Source organism: Prionailurus viverrinus, chromosome D4, assembly GCF_022837055.1.
Source record: "Prionailurus viverrinus isolate Anna chromosome D4, UM_Priviv_1.0, whole genome shotgun sequence".
NCBI classification, from domain to species: Eukaryota; Metazoa; Chordata; class Mammalia; order Carnivora; family Felidae; genus Prionailurus; species Prionailurus viverrinus.
This window is the reverse complement of record NC_062573.1, coordinates 7,178,102-7,197,385: the sequence shown is the minus strand read 5'-3', so window position 1 is coordinate 7,197,385 and position 19,284 is coordinate 7,178,102. Positions and strand designations below refer to the sequence as shown.

At 50.1% G+C, this 19,284-nt stretch overlaps 1 protein-coding gene across 4 annotated transcripts in view; it reads right to left on the bottom strand.

Moving 5' to 3' along the window:
- The window catches only part of GGTA1 (glycoprotein alpha-galactosyltransferase 1 (inactive)), a 57,523-nt gene that overhangs the window by 6,256 nt on the left and 31,983 nt on the right, over positions 1–19,284 (bottom strand). For 2 of the 4 annotated variants that reach the window (XM_047830053.1, XM_047830054.1), the window contains exons 3-7: positions 15,282–15,370; positions 10,800–10,835; positions 8,273–8,338; positions 7,629–7,727; positions 523–660 (exon numbers count right to left, since the gene is read on the bottom strand). In XM_047830053.1, coding sequence (XP_047686009.1) covers positions 523–660; positions 7,629–7,727; positions 8,273–8,338; positions 10,800–10,835; positions 15,282–15,361 — 419 coding nt within the window. In that variant the 5' untranslated portion in view covers positions 15,362–15,370. Of the gene's footprint in view, positions 1–522; positions 661–7,628; positions 7,728–8,272; positions 8,339–10,799; positions 10,836–15,281; positions 15,371–16,470; positions 17,349–19,284 lie in introns of those variants that run through there. The other 2 variants (XM_047830055.1, XM_047830056.1) reach the window with 2 other exon arrangements.

Here is a 19,284-nt window from a genome sequence, read left to right as displayed (position 1 = left end):
GAATCTCTGGGAGCCAAGGAAGGCCCGAGGAACCCAAGGAAGAGCGGTCAGCCATGTTCCAATGTGGAGAACCACCCCTCTTGGGTCAGTCTGGATCCATAGCTTGCTGTAAATCCTCCAGTCCTCGGTCCTGGTCTTGAGAGTGTAGGGCAAAGAGTGACACGTGTTTGGGCCCACAGCTGCCATTTTTGGAACTTCCAGAGAAAGCCATGGAGGTCAGGAAGGAGGTTGTTGTGGGTGGACTGCGGACTCTAGGCTCGGTGGGTGTAGCAGACATTTTTACCTGCAACCCGAGACCCTCACTTTGAGGTGGGAAGGAGTCGACTCAGCTACTATTGTTTTGCTCTGTCAGCCTTTTAGGGGCCTCAGCAGAAACAGGACTAAAACGGTCCTGTTCTAACATTCTCCTATTTAATAATTCAGACAAGGCAGGAAGCGCTCCGTAAGCCCAGGGGGCCCCTCACAAACATCTGGACGATGAAACAAGAAAAGACGGAGGTCGACTTTATTAGGAACACTTACCTTCCGACAGCAAAGACCGTTAGACCCACGGTAATTTTCTGTCTGGCGTAATAATTTTCTAAGATGGCTTTGTTGTAAGTGCCTTCCCACACGACCGGCGCCTTCCATTCGGTCACCGTCACAACATCGGGACGTTTCCTGGTGACAAAACATAGGGCCCCATGAGGCAGGACAGCTTTCCTAAGGTGGGGCAGAGGCTGTCCAAGGAAAAACTGGGGTCAGCTATGATATGCTGAGATTGTCCCTGGATCTGGACTGAGCCCCAGGCAGTTGGCTGGGTGGTGGGACATTTGCAGGGGCAGCATCTTCTGAGTGAGGGACAGGAGGCTCTCAGGTGCCTTTGAGGGCTGTCTTGGGGCCCTTATGGGGGGATCTTACCGGTATCTCTCATTCCCTCTGTCCTCTTTTGCTGCTTTCCTAGCCCTCTTCTTCCTTCTGGATCCCTTCTGCTATCTCCCGGCCCCTTTCTAAACTGCCTGTGGCATCTTTGGGTGTCATTTATCCCTGTGGGTGCCACCTGCACCTAAGGAGGTCCTAATTCTTGACTCGGGAGAACGGCAGAGTGACACTGGAGCCAAAAGAGAGCCATCGAGTCTAATCTGCCTTTTGCCGGAAAGGGATTTCTGGGTAAAAACTTGGTGATAGGCCAGAAAGGGCCCCAGATTGAAGGGGATTCCGGTGTTATCATTCGTTTTACAAACAAGGAGTCAGAGTCACCCCGAATAGAAGGGATTCAACAGAGGGCCCCCAAGGCCAAGGCCAGAACATGGGGCTCCAGCACAGACCCTCTGCTCAGACCACATTGCCTCTTTGGTAGGAGAGCGGGGTGGGGGGGGGGGGGGGGAAGGAGAGGCATGTTTTCTGCACTCAGAATGCTTGCAAGGGACTTGGCAAAGCCAATAAAAAAACACAGGAAGCAACACAAGAGCATCAGCAAACTGACCGACTGCAGAGGGTAGACACGCGGAAAGGCTGAGTAGCCGCTGGGGCTCAGCGGGAGGGGGTGACACAGACTCAGCTCTGACCCCCATTTGCTCAGGAAGTGGCTGCATTTCCCCTGCTGGGAGGCAGAGACTGCAACACAGTCATGAGACTCGATCCCCAGTGCGAACGGCCGTCCCGCCCGTCCCCGTTAGGCATTTGCTTATACTTCATCCACCGAGGGGAGATGGCCAGTGACTGGGGCAAAGTCCTGCTGGTCCCTGCTGGGTCCCTGCTGGCAGCATGCATGTGGCCCTGGCGAGGCCGTTGGGGAGATGTCAGCAAATTGGTGGAGCGATGAGAACTCCCCCCACCCCGCCCGCCCCAGTCCTGCACATCAGTGGGGGGAGGGTTTGCACAAAACTCCTATCGCCTCAGCAAAGCTGGGGTTTCCACAGTGAGGTTGGGCAAGGCTGGGTCGACCCCCATCTGGCCCCAGCCCCGGCCCCAGAGTGGAAAAGAGCCTCGGGAAACTCATCCTCCTGTCCATCTGTCACCAAGCTCTTCGCTCTAATTCTTGAGATGATAATCCCTCCCTTCTGGAGCCCGTGCCCCGCTTCCGGCCTCCTCCCTCCTCCTGCACAGCTGAATCGCCCCCAGAGGTGGGAGGGGGGCGCTCCGAGGCTGCTGTCCCGGCCCTCCCCCATCTGTCTGCAGTCTCAGCTCGGCCCTCGCACCCCACGTGGGCTGGCTGCACAGAGAACAGCTGCTCTTGGTTTCCTTCAATCGTGAAATGAAAGCACCTTCACCTACACTTTCTCGTTTAGTGCTTGCAACGGTCCTGCCACATATGTCCATTGTGCAGGTAAGAAAACCAAGGCTGGTCCAAGGTCACACAGCTGGCTGCCGCTGATGGTAACTAAGATCCGCTGAGCACTTCCTGTGAGACCAGGCACCGTCGTGCTAAGGGCGTCACCCTCCAGAGGTGCTATGCCGATCCCCATTTTATCCATGAGTGGCACAGAGAGGTTAATTAACTTGTCCAAAGTCACACAGCTAGTAAGGGGCAAAGCCGGTTTTGGAACCCAGGTGGTCCCACTCTGGAGTCCATGCTCTGAGCTATGAAGCCCTACATTGTGGCTTCTATGGACACTTACTCCCCGTGCTGACGAAGCTGGGGGTAAAACCCACGTATGTCATGTTTTAACTTTAAGCTAAGGTTTCACTGAACTTAGCGACTCTGGCATTCTTACCAGTGTGCAATGAGAAAGAGCGAGCTTCTGTTTTGTTATGTTTTTAGTCATATAACCGCCCCCCCCCACCGCTTTGTTGAATGGCAGGATTTCAAACCACAAAACACCACACACACACACACACACACACACACACATGCACGCATGACTTACACATCTATAACCAACGTTTCTGAACTTAAATTCTCCCCTGTATCACTGCCTCATTCATCGTCGTCCTTAGTTTTAGCCCGTTGAAGATACTTAAGCAGTTCTGACCCAGCCCGCTAGCTAAGTCTTAACAGCTGTGTATGAGCTGGACACGTTGTAAGCGGGTAATACTATTAAAAAACAAAAAACAAAAAACAGGGTGCCAGGGTGGCTCAGTCGGTTAAGCGACCGACTTCGGCTCAGGTCATGATCTCACGGTTTGTGGGTTCGAGCCCCGCGTTGGGCTCTGTGCTGACAGCTCAGGGCCTGGAGCCTGCTTCGGATTCTGTGTCTCCCTCTCTCTCTGCCCCTCCCCTGCTTTTCTCACTCTCTCTCTCTCTCAAAAATAAATAAACATTAACAAAAAAAATTTTTTAATAAAAAAAAAAAAGGAAGGGGAGAGAGGGAAAGCAGCAGCGGACCAGATGTACTTATTTAATATTCATGGTGCACGGGGGCTCAGTACCAGACTTTCACTCTCTCATTTAACCCTCACATTCACCTTATAAAGTGGATGCTATCCTCACCCGCATTTTACAAATAAAGAAAGCAGGGGGAGGCGAACAGAAGGGAGCTGCACCTTCAGCCATTTGATTTATAGAAGGGCCAGACCAGGGCACTCAAGGCCTCACCGCACGGCTACTAAGTCGCTGTTGTGCACACCAGACTGGCTGCAGAGCATGATGGGAGAAAGGAGGCCCCGTCCGACCCCTGGAGAATCTCACAGTCCCAACCGGTGGCCAGCCTGCTATGCAACAGCCCCACCGCTCAGTCCACATCTTCTAGAAAGACTGAGTCAGAAAAGCAGTACCCACTTTGGTTTGCTTGGCCGGGAAGATTCCTTCCAGCGGGGGGGGGAAAAAAGGTAGCGATATTAAAAATTAATGTTTACTTCAAAATTAAAATGTTCTATTTCCCAGCTGTTAATTATTAAGTCTCACTGGCGGTCCCCACATGTCATTGACCCTAAGGAGCCAGATGACAGCCTGAAAACGCAGGCGGGGGGGGGGCAGGGGAGGAGCGAGGCTGAGCACCAGATCAGCTGGGAAGAGCCTCTATCTCAAGGAGGCTCAGTCAGCAACATCACCCACTGCCTCCCGCAAACGAAGTGACACAGGGCAGGCCACCCACGCGTGAGAGCTAGTCCTTGCTACCATCAAGTGCCAGAAGCGTCCAAAGTCACAAAGATGGGGCTCTAGAAAGAAGGAAAGGTGCCAGGACAGACTCCGAGCTGCCCAAACGCCTTTCTTCCACGCACGACACCCACCGCGTCAGTCTGTGTGACTCCACTATAGGGCAAAGGCTTCCACGGAATAAAACGGCCTCTATCACCAAAACACACACCTACCGAGGTCACTGCTAGCTTTTGACTCTTACGTACTTATTAACGGGTACAGGACGGGCCCCAAGCGTCGGGTAGAGAAAGCGTTAAACTTCTATCAACATGAGCCAGGTCAAAAAAGATGTGTTCAGCGTGTTCTTTACTGAACTCTCGATAGGCATCGGCATGCCAGGGGATGAGCCGGCAAAGAGCCGATGGAAGGAGGGTGGGGCTGTGGAATGCAGAGAAGGAGCCGATGTGGGAAGGACTTTGGAGGAAGGATTAACAGAACACATTAATCAATTAGACTGTGGGGTGGGTGGAGGAAAAGGATGAACCAGAGAGGTATTCCGGACTCTGGCTTGAGGTGGGAAATAAGGACAAGGGTGGGGTAGAAGGCGGAAACCCACTTGGGTCACGGGAGACGTGTACAGAGATGTCAGGCGGGCAGTTCGATCCAAGTCAGGGCTCAGGAACTCTTCGGGCTGAAGATCGGAATGTGGAGAGTCACACGCCCCGGTGTCTGCGGCCATGGAAATGGATGAGAGCACAGTGGAAGATGGTGTATAAAGAAAAAGAGACGAGAATACTGGATGTCGTCTCCAGAAACTCTACTATACGACGAGGGAGAGGCCCTTATGGAGGAGACCAAGAAGGGAGAATAGAGAAGGAGGAGGGAAAGTCAGAGGATGTGTTGTCACAGAAGCTAAGAGAGCTTGATGTGGAAATGTGTGCACGATACATGGTAATGTATTGTAGGTCGTCTACATGAGAGGATACATTTATATGGATATATTTATTTGTTCATTCAATTGTGTATCTAATCGTTCACTCAGCTAAGAAATCTACTTTGGTGCCCTGGGAAGGCTTAAATTTGGAGCCTCTTCAAACCAATAGTCTTTGGCTGAGCCATGCACGGGGGAGAGTGGGGAGCGACAGCTGGTGGCCACGATCGGGCTCTCCTCTTTGTCTCAGCCCTCACCCCGCCTCCCAAGTCCCGCTCCCGGAGCACAAATGCCACGGTTAAAGTATACCAGCCTCCATAAGCGTCCGACTTCAGCCAGGTCACGACCTCGCGGTCTGGGAGTTCGAGCCCCGCGTCAGGCTCTGGGCTGATGGCTCAGAGCCTGGAGCCTGTTTCCGATTCTGTGTCTCCCTCTCTCTCTGCCCCTCCCCCGTTCATGCTCTGTCTCTCTCTGTCCCAAAAATAAATAAACGTTGAAAAAAAAAAAAAAAAAGTATACCAGCCTCCTGAGAAAGGAGCTTGGCGACTACCTCTTGCTCATCTAGCCCACCTTTTGGTGGAGGTCTCCCTGTCCCCCTGCCCCAAACACACACACATTAAGGGGCTCATCAAAGCGACATTGCCTCCATGTTCTTGTGTTTCCAGTAATGGTTTAGCATCTCACGGACGGCCACCCTGGTGCCTAGCTCATTGAATGAGACATGGGTGGGGGGTTGTGGGGGGAGGGCAGAATTCCCATCCTTCCACACTAGTGTGACCCCCCTCCCCCCAAACAAAAAGAGAGCTTTCCAGAACATACTCAGTCTTTCCAGAGCTCACTCCCCTCTTACCAGAATAGTTGCTATTCTCTCCCTGTCCTCCTCCTCTATAGCTCCTCCTGCCCCCTTTCAGACTCCTCTTCCTTCACTGGCCCCTTAAGTGCTGACATCAGGATGTGGTTCTAGTCCCCTGCTTGGATGACCCCCTCACTCTGATGGCTCTTCACCCCACATCTCTACCACACATCTTCCAAGGAGCTCAAGGGCACCGCTATAGACTGACCATCTGTGCCCGCCCTCCAGAATTCCTATGTTGAAACCCAATCCCGGGTGTGATGGTATTTGGAGGTGGGGCCTTTGGGAGGTGCTTCGTTCATGGGGGTGGAACCCTCACTAATGGAATTAGTGCCCTTATGAAAGAGGTCTCAGAGAGCTCCCCGCCCCTTCCACTGTGTGAGGACAGAGAAGATGGCTGTCTTGACCCAGGAAGTGGGCTCTCACCAGTCACCGGAGCTGCTGGTGCTTTGATTTTGGACTTCCCAGCCTCCAGAACTCTGAGAAATACATTTCTGTTGTTTATAAGCCATCCAGTCTGTGGTGTTTTGTTATAACAGCCCGAACAGACTAAAACAGGCACTCTGTGAATTCCTGTCCCAACGCCCCACAAGTACCTGAACCCACATACATCCCTCGTAGAGCTCATCCCCTGCTCCGACTCCTAGACCTGGCTGTCTTCCTCCGGGCCCTACCCTGGTCAATGGCACCACCCCCCACAAGTCTCTCAGGCTTCAAGGTCATCTGATGATCCTGGACAGCTCCCGCCTCCGTACTCCCAGACGCATTCTTCTAAGTCCGATCAACCACGCCTCCTTCCCGGTTTTGGCAAACACTACTTGCACATCTCCTGCCCCTACAAGACCAGGAACTTCTTGAACATAACCATATGGATTGATTCCTCCTATCTCCTGTGCCTCACACGACATCTAGTACAGTATTTTTGACCACGACTCCCAGTGAGAAATGCATTTTACATCGCAACAAAATGCATGCACATACACATATATACAGAAAGAGTAATTCAACCAAACAGTGTTTATCCTTCCACTTCATGTGATGCCCTCTGATTTTCTACTTGGTTTCAATTTTTTTTAAAAAAGCCCATTTTGGGGGCGCCTGGGTGGCGCAGTCGGTTAAGCGTCCGACTTCAGCCAGGTCACAATCTCGCGGTCCATGAGTTCGAGCCCCGCGTCGGGCTCTGGGCTGATGGCTCAGAGCCTGGAACCTGTTTCCGATTCTGTGTCTCCCTCTCTCTCTGCCCCTCCCCCGTTCATGCTCCGTCTCTCTCTGTCCCAAAGATAAATAAACGTTGAAAAAAAAAATTAAAAAAAAAAAAAAAAGCCCATTTTGTCCCATGAAGCTAGTTTCCTGAACACATTAATGGATAGTGCCTGATAGTTTGAAAAATGCCAGCTGGCAGATCATAGGTGTTTGATAAACATTTGTCGTATGATCGCCTAATGATGCATGCACGGCCCCATGAGAGTTTTCATCATCATTGCCATGTTTTCAGATGAGTTAGCTGAATCTCAGAGAGGAGTTTCCTGCTCCGACCCTACATGCTGTCGTTTTCCACAACACCCCGTGGTCAGTGAGACCCCTTCCAGCCTCAGGATTTTGTGATTCAGCTGCCGCCTTTCGACAACTGCTGTCAGAATCACTGTGCCTCTGCTCAAGCATCTGAGGCAAAACATCCAGACTCTGGGATTCTCATCTAATCTATGGTGAACGTCTGACAGATGCTAAGACTCTGTATCCCCCATCAGGAGTGTTCTCAATGGCATTGTTGCCTACACAGTCCCCGCCACCTCCGACGGGGGCTAATGGATTTATGGCACGTGGCGAGACGCTTCTTTTCTTACTGTGGATTAAACCAGTCTGACAGCTGAAGTTCTTCGCTGTTTTCCTTTCTTTGTTCATCTCCCTTGTCTACGGCTTCCTCTTCTGGGTAACTGTGGGTCCTACGTACAAAGGGAAAGCAAGCAGAGTGAGACAGAGGCAGATCTATGGCGTCGGGACAGCCCGCGAATGGCTCGTGAAAACGCGCTCCGAGGCGGAGAACACGTGCAGTGAAAAAAATGTCTGGAGAAAGCTTCACGATACGAAACGTTTATTCGTAAACACACACTGTTGGTGAACAGGCTCAGGTCTCCCCTTTTCTATTTTTCTTCCGAGTCAGCGCAGTTAGCAATTTAGTGACCTAGAACCTTCAGGTTATTTCAGGGGGCAAGGGAACTTGCTGGAACAGTCCTCCTGTGATCGTCTTTCCCGCAGCCGAAACTTCAGCCCAAGCCCCACTCACCCCCGAATTAAATGGACAAACGTGACCATAACCCCCAAGCTTCAATATACTCGTCCCAACCAGGGAACAGATTCCTTGGATGACTTCAACAGGCCAAAAAGACGAGTGACCGTGAAGGTCATGACCATGAGACCATTTTGTTTTGACTCTGTAAGCGTCAGGTGGGTGGACAAACACAGAGGGTCACCCCATCCATCACCTTACCTATTGTTAAACCAGCTTGGAAACCACCAGCCCTTCTGCGTGCTGCTATCACCCACCTCTGGGTTTCTAAGAAATGAAAGAGATGACAAACATTTTTAGAAGATGAGGCAGTCCCAGACTGGGTGGAGGCAGGGTGGGGGTGGGGTGGGGTTTCCAAACTCTTCATGGCAGAAAATTACTTAAATTTCCTTCCTTCTTTCTTTCTCTTTCTTTCTTTCTTTTCTTTTTTTTCTTTCTTTCTTTTGTTCTTTCTTTTTCTTTCTTTCTCCCTCTCTCTTTCTTCTTTTCTCTCTTTTGTTTGTTTGTTGGTTTCTCTCTCTCTCTCTCTCTCTCTCTCTCTCTTTCAGTTCAGAAAACAGAACTTCCGTTCATAAAACAGGAGTGAAGCTATTCTCTACCGGATGAGGAATAGAAGTGTTGAATCACTATATTGTACACCTGAAACAAATACAACACTGTCTGTTAACTAACTGGAATTAAAATAAACACTAAAAAAAAAAGAAGAAGAAAAGAAGTCAAGCTGCTCTAGCTGAATGAGGGAAAGATACCCCAATAGCGCCTGAACCTCTCTTCCGTGGTGCAGCCCCTGGTGCTCAGCTCATGCAGGGAGCCCCGGCAGGGAGAGAGGAGGCAAGAGGAAATAACAAGTCGGGGAACACTGATACATAAGCCTGGGACATGGGTCTGCCACTAACTCGTGGTGTGACTGTGACGGACCTTTTCCCTCACTGAATCTCGGTTTTTTCCTCTGAAGTGTCAGATATGTGATAATAATAAGGATGGTGACAATCACAGTGATAATAAACCGAACATGGAGGTGGCTTTGAAAAATAAACGAAATAGCATCCATCAAAGAGCTTTATCAAAGTTGAAAATTGCTGTAAAAAGTTGTGATCTTAATTAAAAAAAAAAAAAAAAAAAAAAGACCAGTGTATATTTCCAAGAATGATCTCTTTTGCTAAACTAGAATTCAAGTTGCTACAAAGGTCAGCAGTGACAGCCTCAGGAAATCTGAGGGTCTCTGAAGCAGAAACTCAGGAAACTGTAATCAGAAGCCACCCTCACCACCCACATGTGGAAATTTCCAGACTCTCTCATTGTGAGAGTCTCTCCAGGGAGGGGACTTTCTGGAGAAGGGGAAAGAGGGGGAAGGCAGGGGTGCAGTGGCCTGTGGTTGGACAAATAAGACAGAGAGCCACGAACAGGCTTAATAATATTAAGAAACATGTTTTAGGGGCACCTGGGTGGCTCAGTCAGTTAAGCTCAGGTCATAGTCTCGTGGTTCATGAGTTCGAGGCCCGCGACGGGCTCTGTGCTGACAGCTCGGAGCCTGGAGCCTGCTTCGGATCCTGTGTCTCCCTCTCTCTCTGCCCCTCCCCACCCCAAAATAAATAAACATTAAAAAAAAAAAAAGAAACCTGTTTTAAAGCTCATCTACTTTCAGGAGGTGTCTCAGATTCTTGACTATTAAAAAGGAGTGGTCACCATATGCAGGGAGACAACAGAAGACTTAATAAACAAAAGGGAACAGAAAGAGAAAGATTTAATTACTCGTGTAGGTATTTTCATATGAGCCTGGTCACCCCCAACTACTCGTGAGAGTAAAGGTTTCATCTTTATGTTCATTTTATAGCTGAGAATTTGCCCAAGTGGGGTTGGGCAAATTGCTAAGATCCCACAGAATGTAAGCGCAAAAGCCAGGATTTAACACCAGAGAATAAATTATATCAGAAATGAAGGCTGACGAAAGTATAAGCAGTTAAGCACAAGACTTTGCTCTGAGCTTCCTGGCAGCCAAGCCAAAGATAGAGAAATGAAGGCTTGGGCTCTGAAGGCTTGGGCTCTGAGTGGCTCAGTCGTTAGGCATCTGACTTCGACTCAGGTCATGATCTCACGGTTCGTGAGTTCGAGTCCCGCTTCAGGTGAGCCCCACTTCTCCTTCAATCTCTCTCTCTTTCTCTCTCTCTCTTCTCCCTGCCCCTCCTGGGATTCTCTCTCTGCCCCTCACATAGTACTGTGGGATTCTCTCCCTGCCCCTCACTTATACTCTCTCTCTCTCTCCCAAAAAAAAAAAAAAAAAAAAAAGAAGGCTTACATAGTTCTCACTGCCTTTGGCAATAATAATAGTAATAATAATAAAAAATACTAGTTCATCAGGAGACTTTAACTTCTTTCCTGGTCCTTTGTCTCAAAGGAATTTCTTGCAAGGGTCTTTATAGAACACATACTGGGCAGCATAATGAAAAATATCTATCCTGATTCTTTTCATCAGCAAGGCAGAATGTTCTCCAAATGACACCACTTAAACCCATCATGAGAATCAAGGGCAAAATACAAGTCACAGTTCTTGTATAAAGGCCTGCCTAGGGAATGGGAGGCATGTGGTCCAGATCCCTGGGAAACCACCCTTCCCCTCTGCCCTTGACCGGAGCTCCCCTACTTGCCGCGGTGCTAAAAACGGGCTGTAGGGGGTGCCAGGGTGGACACGGGAGACATCCCATACATCTCTAGAATTCAAAGCACTTACTTTGAGTGATATATCCACAAGAAAGAGCCTTCGGGGCTGAAAGCAAATGAGAAATAAAAACATATCATGTTACTTTTAATTCCGAGAAAAGCTATTTTGCAATCATTACCATTGATGCCCCGGGCTGAGCTGAGAGCCTGGGTTTTGTCTACTCCTAGGTTTCTACTTTTCTTTGAGGTACAGCCAAAGGTATCGAGGGACTGGGTATTTTCAGTGGCAGTCCCTTCAGGGTTGTTCGGAGCAAGGGGTGGGAAAGAGGTCACGGGAGTATCTCAAATCTTCATAAAAAAAAAATAAGAAAAAGGTGACACCTCTCCATTGGCTAGAGGTGGCTTCACTGAGGGAGGGGTTCCATCTCTGAAGCTAGTGGAGGCAGTGAGTTGGTCTGTAGGGACCTACAAGGCTGGGCCAGGGAATACATGACTCCTCCGTTGAGCCATCTCTAGCCATTCAGCAGATACTTGCTGAGCATAATTACGTGCCGAGTACTGGGCACACAGCACTGGCTAACACAGACACAAGGCCTATGTCCATGTGTCCTTGGGCTACACTCAAGCTAGCAGGGAAGGCAGACCCTATTCAGGCAATCACACGGCTACACGACCTCAAACTCCAAGCTATTGAAAAAAAAAAAAAAAAAGCATATGTACTCCAAGCAGCTAACAGGAAGACCTGGAAGGCTTCCTGGAGGAGGTGGGAATGTTTGAGCTGAGATCTGAAGGATAAATGGAGTCCAGGTGAAGGGGATGTGGGAAGAGTGTTCCAGACAAGAGTGAAAAGATACACAAAGACGGTGAGGAAAAAAAGGAGGCATTTAAATGTGCAAGAAAGTGGCAGAGAAGTCGCCGGAAGCCAGACCTTGCTGGGGCCTACTGGGGATTCTGCCCTGGAAGGGTTTTGGGCAGGGGAGGGACAGGGTCTTGCAGGCAACTGAAGAAGGTCACCGGAGAGGAGATGGCAGGGGTGAGGAGTGAATGTGGGTGACCCGTTCGGAGGTGATGGCTGTCGCCCAGGCACAAAGCAAGGCGGCCAACCAGATGGAGAGAAGGACTTGAGAGGCATTTTGGGAGGTAGAGTGGCAGGACTTGTCATGTGGCATCACTCCACTGCTCTGAGCAGGGAAGCTGTGCCCCAGAGCTAAGCCTTGTGCCCCCTTCTCCTCCCTGGGAATAGACGGGGGTACAGCCTGGTAGGAAGAGTTCTACACTTGAGCTCAGGCACCTGCCGTGGCTCAATTCCTGCCTGGCCCCAGTTTTCTCAACCCTGAAAAAAAAAAAAGTGGCTCACAGTTGTTTCACACTCTGTAGTCTCTTATCCCCTCCTCCTGCCTTCTCCTCATGGCGGGGAGGAGGGGGGGTGGGGGGTCCTGCATCTCCTTGTAGGAATAAAATGCATGCTTTGTCACCACCTATGCTTTCTCCTCTGAGCCCAAGACTCAAGGACCACGCTCGAAAATTTCTTGTTCCTATACTGATTCTGACAATATCCATCAGAGCTAACCCTTAGCCAGGTACCCTTCTAAGCAACTGACATAGGGGCGCCTGGGTGGCTCAGTCGGTTAAGCGGCTGACTTCAGCTCAGTTCATGATCTCGCGGTCCGTGAGTTCGAGCCCCGCGTCGGGCTCTGGGCTGACCGCTCAGAGCCTGGAGCCTGTTTCGGATTCTGTGTCTCCCTCTCTCTGACCCTGTTCATGCTCTGTCTCTCTCTGTCTCAAAAATAAATAAAAACATTAAAAAAAAAAAAAAAGCAACTGACATAGATCATCGAAACCTCACAACAATCCAATCTTCTCATCCTACAGAGGCGGAAGCTGACGCACAGAAGCATTAAGCGATTTGCCCAAGGTCCTACTGCTGGTGAGGAGTAGAGCCAGTATTTGAACCTGGGGGATCAGACTCCAGGTCCTACAAGAAGTGGAAGGGGGAGGGGAATGGAGAGGAAGAGGGGGAGGGTCTGCTGCCACCCATTGCTCCGATGGCCATCCTGGCACTCAGGGCACTAGCTTCTAGATTCAGCTTTGCGGCCTTGTCATGTCTCTTTACTAACCTGTCCTTCGTCCCCTCCTCTCCCAGAATCCTTCCACATCTCAGTGGTCACAGCAATAACATATTCATCCTTCAGGGCTCACATGCCATCTCTTCTGTGCCTTTCTTGATACGATCCTAGCCTGGCACATAGTAGGTGCTCAAGAAACAGTTGTACCTAAGTGCAAACAGTAGATCCCCCTCCAAAGCCAAACATAATCTTAGCCTCCTTAACTCTGACAGTTCCTTTTCTCTACCCTGACAGTCTCCCTCTTCTGCCGCTGGTTATTTATATGCCTATCTTCTTGCTCCGTCTAGATCATAACCCCCTGAGGGTAGGACTTGCACTTGTATCCCTAATCGGTTGATGGGCTCCATTTAGTTATTTTGAAATCCTTTTTAGCTCGGTGCTGTCCACCTGTCTAAGGCTAGTGCCCTCAGCTCACCTCAGGCCATCACATGGCCAATTCACAAGATGCCACAGTATCTGCTGCCTTTTATGCCTCTTGCAGACATTCACTAGATTCCTCACGTTGAAAAATGCGTGCCCGGAGTCTGGGTGCCAAACCATGGCCCCGGAGAGCGGCCAGAACCCGCTCCAGCTACCGTGTGGAGAGTGCCCAGCACTGCAAAATCACCCTCGTTATGGGAGGTCAGTGCCAGAATGCACACTGGGGCCTTTGGCTCCCATCTTTTAATTTTGTGAACCACCCAAAATATGGAAGTACGACTCTGGCTGAGATTCCAAACACCAAGGTTAAACAATCAAGCATTCAGAGCTTGTAGGTTATCAGCACAAGGATCTCAATCAACTCAGGGCAGGGACTCGAAAGACTGTTTGTTCTTCAGTTGGATTCTTCCAACCACTAGAGCTCTTCCTTCTACTTGTCAAAACCCCCTGTCTTGTTCTGCCCTCTGGAGCAGAGGAAGAGGAGGAGGAGGAGGAGGAGGAGGAGGAAAAGAAGGAGGAGGGAGAGGAGGAGGAGCAGGGAGAGGAGGAGGAGGAGGAGGAGGGAGAGGATGGCAGCTAGCATTCACTAAGTGCTTATTAACTCCCAGGCATTGCCCTAAATGTTTTATATACAATAGCTTACTGACTCCTCCCAATGAGGTACCTATGAAGCAGGTACTATTATTATCCCCTCATTTTTAAAGAGAGGGAAACTGAGGAACAGAGTTGCTGAGTAACTTGCCCAGGGCCACAGAGGAGGTGAATGGTGTCACAGAACCAGTTGCAGGCAGCCCAGCTCCAGACTCCAGACAAGATATTTCCTCTGCCCTCAAGTACCCAAGGGATCCCAGGGTCCCTGCACCTGACTCTGAATTACCTTGCCTCAGGACTAAGTATGTCCAGTTTCCTCAATTCAAAAGACAGACGGGGTTTGTAGACTCCTTGAACTTGACCACACCCTAGCTTGTCTCGATTTTGTTAAAATGAGTTGTTCAGAATGAAACAGAATAACGCTCCAGAAGGGGTTAGATCTACTCTGCACTCCCGGGAGTAACAGCTCCCACTGTTGCTCCCACGCTCTGGAGTCTTCCTTCTGCTGATGTACTTAAAGGTACAGATCCCTTTTTTTAGTAGCCAAGATGGTCCTGCAGGCTTAAGCTTTAAGAGCAGAAGGAATTTAACTGTTAATCCAGGCTGTCACCTTTAACTTCGGGGCCACTAAAAGGACTTCATCATGAAAATATTAGTGGTGTCAGGACAGCTCCCCCGCCCAGAGTTGTGTTGTGGACTTCTTGGGTAAAGTGCCTCCTAAGTCAAAGGGATCATGCATTTTTGTAGCTGTTTGCACAGACTACTTTCTGTCAGGAGCCTCTCCAGCTGGAATCTCTGAGACGCTGGATTTTCCAAAAGCACAGAAGCACGCATATTTGGGGGGGGGGGGGGGAATCCACTGATGCATTTGAAAACTCAGAAGTGTTTCATTCATTTTGCCTTCCAGAGTTACAACAAAACAAAACAAAACAAGACACCCAAGCATGTTAGCCAGGCACAAATGAATCACCAGCCGCTCAGAGTGGATCGTATAGCGGAAGTCAACAACTTAAGTTATGCCTTTCAACTCTGAAAATATCTTAGAATTGGAAGATGTGGGGTGGATTTCTCATGGCATTCCTGTCTGAAATTTCCTAAGGTAATTTCCACAGCTCGTCATACCAATGATGAAAGTTACATTTGGGCTTAGGACGGCCTCGCTGTTTCCGCACATAACCCACCCAGAACGGCAAAGGTACAAAAGTCAAGACATTAGGAATGTGACAGGAAGGAAGGGGATTAATTAGCCAGAAGGTACTTGTCGATCTAATGATTTTAAATATAGTCCAGGGCTCAGGGATACAGGAAGGGTGGAATCTCTTCTTCATTGTTAATCCCAGTTTTAATTTCAACCTGGTCACGTGGCTGACACGAGGAGACTCAAGTCCAAGGTGGGTGTCACACTCCACAATTACCTGTTGATATATTCCCAAAATACAACAATTACAGTCGAGACAACCAGCATTGACAGAATCACTTTTCCTTTGACATTCATTATTTTCTCCTGGGGAGACAAAAAAAAAAAAAAAAAAAAAAAAGGAGAAAGGAAAAAGCAGATTAAATAAACACAAAGTGAGGTATGGTTTTCTAAGAAAGGCTGCCACCTTTAGAGAGGAAAAGCTCATAAATATTTAGCTAGCGCGAAGGAGTGACATTAGCTAGCTCAATGGCAAAGTAGTAATTCAATGAGTTGGCAGGGCCGCCCAGGTGGGAAGGGGGCTAAGGTCACTCTGGCGCTGGGAGGGAAGGTATTGCAACTGATCCCGGTCCGCCATGGATGTGGGTGGGCGAGGGTGTAGCTAGAAACCGTTCCCATGGACCCTCGCTGCCTCCTGACCCAGATTATGGGAAACCATCCTTTCCCTGGCTCTGCTGCCGTTGACATACTGACCACAGGCCCCATCCTCGGAGGGGAAGACAGCCCTGGTCCCTTAAAGTCTAGGCTCTCCCATTCTCAGCCCCATCTGGCTTTTCCCCACCACACCCACGATCAGTCAATCAATCAATCAATCGGTGCACAGTGGGTACTTAAATATGTCTTGATTGCTGTATGAAGTCATGGTTGGAGAGGGGCTGGGTGCCAGGTGGGGAATGACAGATTGCAAAGTACTTTAATTTGGGCGGTGAGGGAAGACCTTGCCGGGGAGGTGACTAAAGCTTCCCAAGGGCTGAAGACAGAAGGCAAAAGGACGAGAACTGCAAGGCAAGTCCCACACTTGGGAGCAAACAGATCTAGATCGGGACTGTGCCCACCCGTCATAATGATGCGATGTCTTCACTCCCAGAGAAGGGTGGATTTGGGTGCCAGCCCTCATACACACAGAGCTGGGGGACCTTGAACATGGGGCAGGTCCTCGGGTCCTCATCCACGGCTCCAGAAAGCTCCGAGGACCAAAGGCCTTTTTATAATTTAATTGGCACCAAGATCCTAACTGATATGAGGCTATTTATAATCTTTATCCCACTTGGTGATGCTGTTTACATGTTTCTTTGCAGAAATACTGATGGATTTCATTACGTCGTGCAGCATAATACACAATTATGGGCGTTACATAATACACGATATATTATCTGCACCCCCCAGAATTCTGAATCCCAACATACCTGGCCCCAGAGTTTCAGAAAAGGGATTGTGGATCGCTAACTGAATTGGTTCCTTCATCTCTAAAACGGGGATGGAAGTGGTGATGATTGCAAGAGGTAACGTCCACAAAATGCTTCACATTGCGCTTCACGCTATATACATGCGCCCCAAAATGCTAGTTCTGGTTACCGGTGTCCATAAAATGGGCTGTTGGGAGGCTCCAATGGGACAGCACGGTGCCTGCTACTCGGTAAGAGCTCAAAACGTATATGAGGAAAAGGAGTAAGAACGTGTTAAACAACGAGGTGCAAATAAATGCAGATCGGGGACTGTAACGGTTTATCCATCTGTTCGGTGCCACAGCCTGATTAAGAGCTCCTGGGAAGCGGGAGGCACCCGGAGTTTCTCCGATCGAGCCCAGGGCCCTGTTACAGTCCTGCTACAATACCTGTGTGTGCGGAGGAGGTGACAACGTTGCATCCCGAGCTTTATCAATGCCACCTGCTGAGGATCCAACGCCAACTGCTTCCCGGTGGAAGAAACACTGAACGCTAAACCGAGGAACACCCCAACTCCCGGCGTGGAGAACAATGACACGCTGGGCAGCGCCCAAATCAGACACACCTCCCCACCCCCTCTCCCAGTATGCGCATAACTTTTTAATTCCAGACACTAGCATCAGAGGCAACCCTCGAAGCCCGTATCTTTCTGGAGATCGCTTGAACCTGCTTATGTTTTGCTGGAGACTTACGCCTGGAGGCCAAGTGGGTGAGCCAATACCGGGTCTTTTTTTGTTGTTGTTTGTTAAGTTTCTTTATTCTGAGAGAGACAGAGAGAGCGAGCGGGGGAGGGGCACAGAGAGAGAAAGAGGGAGCATCCCAAGCTGGCTCCACGCTGTCAGCACAGAGCCTGATGCAGGGCTCGAACTCACGAACCTGTGAGATCATGACCTGAGCCGAAACCAAGAGTCGGACGCTCAACCGACTGAGTCACCCAGGCGCCACCCCCCCCCCCACCCCCCACCCAATACTGCGTGTTTTAGCAAGCCACTAGAAATGGGTGTATCCATGCTTCCTGGGATCTGGAATCCAAGTCCCCAGGGAAGGAAGGGTTGGCAGGGTGGCCAATAGAGCTTTTAAAACATTTTCATTTCTCTCTCTGGACACAAGTGAGGCATTTGGCAGTCAGCACGGTCTAAAAATCCTTCTCTTATGTTTCTGTCTCAGAATTTTCAAAACTGTATAATTCTGAAAATTGGTGGTTGGCTATCTGACCCACCAAGCAGGAAATGTGGGATGGCTTCTACATTCCTTCGTGTAAAGGGTAGAGCACCGAACTGGGACCTGCTGAAAACTGACACCGTGTCTCACACGGGAGAGTGTAGGTCTAGGTCACCTGGGTGCCTCCTTTCCCAAGATTTAGCCAGTTCTGCCAGAATCCGGCCCCCCCCCCCCCCCACCTCCCAGGCCTTCTTGTCACACTTGTGATTTTTCCCTAAGTCTGTCCTACCCCAGGCACGGGCTGCCCCAGGGCCAATCCTAGACAGCGACCCTCACAACGGCTCCCACATGAAGTGTGACCCATAAATTAATTCTTCCATACCCACCCCATCCTGTGCCCCCCACCCCAACAACAACCACACACACACGCACCCTTCAGAGAATCTCAGAATTACACCCCAACTGGGCTAAGTCAAGGTATTCCTTCCAAACTGAATTCCTCTCTGAAAGGAATTCTGGTGAACCATGTTTTCTCCATCTCGTGTCAGGGGAAAAGGTAAACGTCTCAGCTGAATAACAGAGCACTCAGAAGCTCTGGAAAAGCCATTATTTCGGGAGAACGGGAATTGGGCAGGGAGAAAGCAGTGCTGGAGGAAAGCAAACCTTCCCACAGGTTAACAAATCCTCCTCTCTGCCTCCGATTCCTCCCCCGGCCCAGGGAACCCAAGCCCTCCTCCCTGCGAAGCTGCTTCTGCGAGCCTAGTAGCTTCTGGAATATTGCACTGAAGTCAAGAGACTCAAAAGGATCCAGGTCAGGTAGTGACAAGTGTTGCACAAGAACACAACTCAGGTAAGGGGACAGGGGAGGGGCACAGGCACCAACTGGGTGTTCATGACCTTGGACGGAACTCGAGTTCTCCACACCCCCCTCGGGGACGCTCAGACCCGGGAGGAAACTAGACCAGCACTGACACTCTGGAGTCAGCGGTCCTGGATGTCTGCCTTGGGTGAGTAGTCTGAGCCCCTAATTACATATACAAAATGGAGCTTGAAACACCCTCCTCCGGGGTTCTAGAAAGGACTGAAGGAGATCGTGTATACGAAGCACATGGTGCCTGGTGGTCAGCAAATGCTCCACACCTGGCAGCCGTCAGGACGCTGAGGCTTTCTAATGGGAGAGTTTCTAAAATGCGTGCTCTAGAGCAGAGCCGTGCTGTACCTGAGGGAGTCTGGGTCCCCCAGAAGAGTCAAGGGTGAGCCCACCCCCCACCGCGAACTGTGACTGTGCTCAGCGCTCCCTCCCCATTGCCTGCAGCCTGGGACCCTGCTGCTCATCGCGTCTGCCCCCCCTGCCTGGTGCTCGAGGCAGGCGGGCAGGCGAGGAAGGGGAGGTTCGTAGGTGTAACGGACCTATGGGTCAGCCCCAGCCCCTCCACAAAGCCGGCTTTGTAACCCAGGATCACGAGTTTCTCTGGCCTCCGTCCCCCCATCTGTGAAACCAGTTCTGTGGACTTAACTTCCCACGACGGGCTTTCCGTCGATGGACCCGGGATATGGAAGAGAAATCAAGCAGAGAGCTGAAGTCTCGGCTTATGAAGGCAGTTCACTGAGACC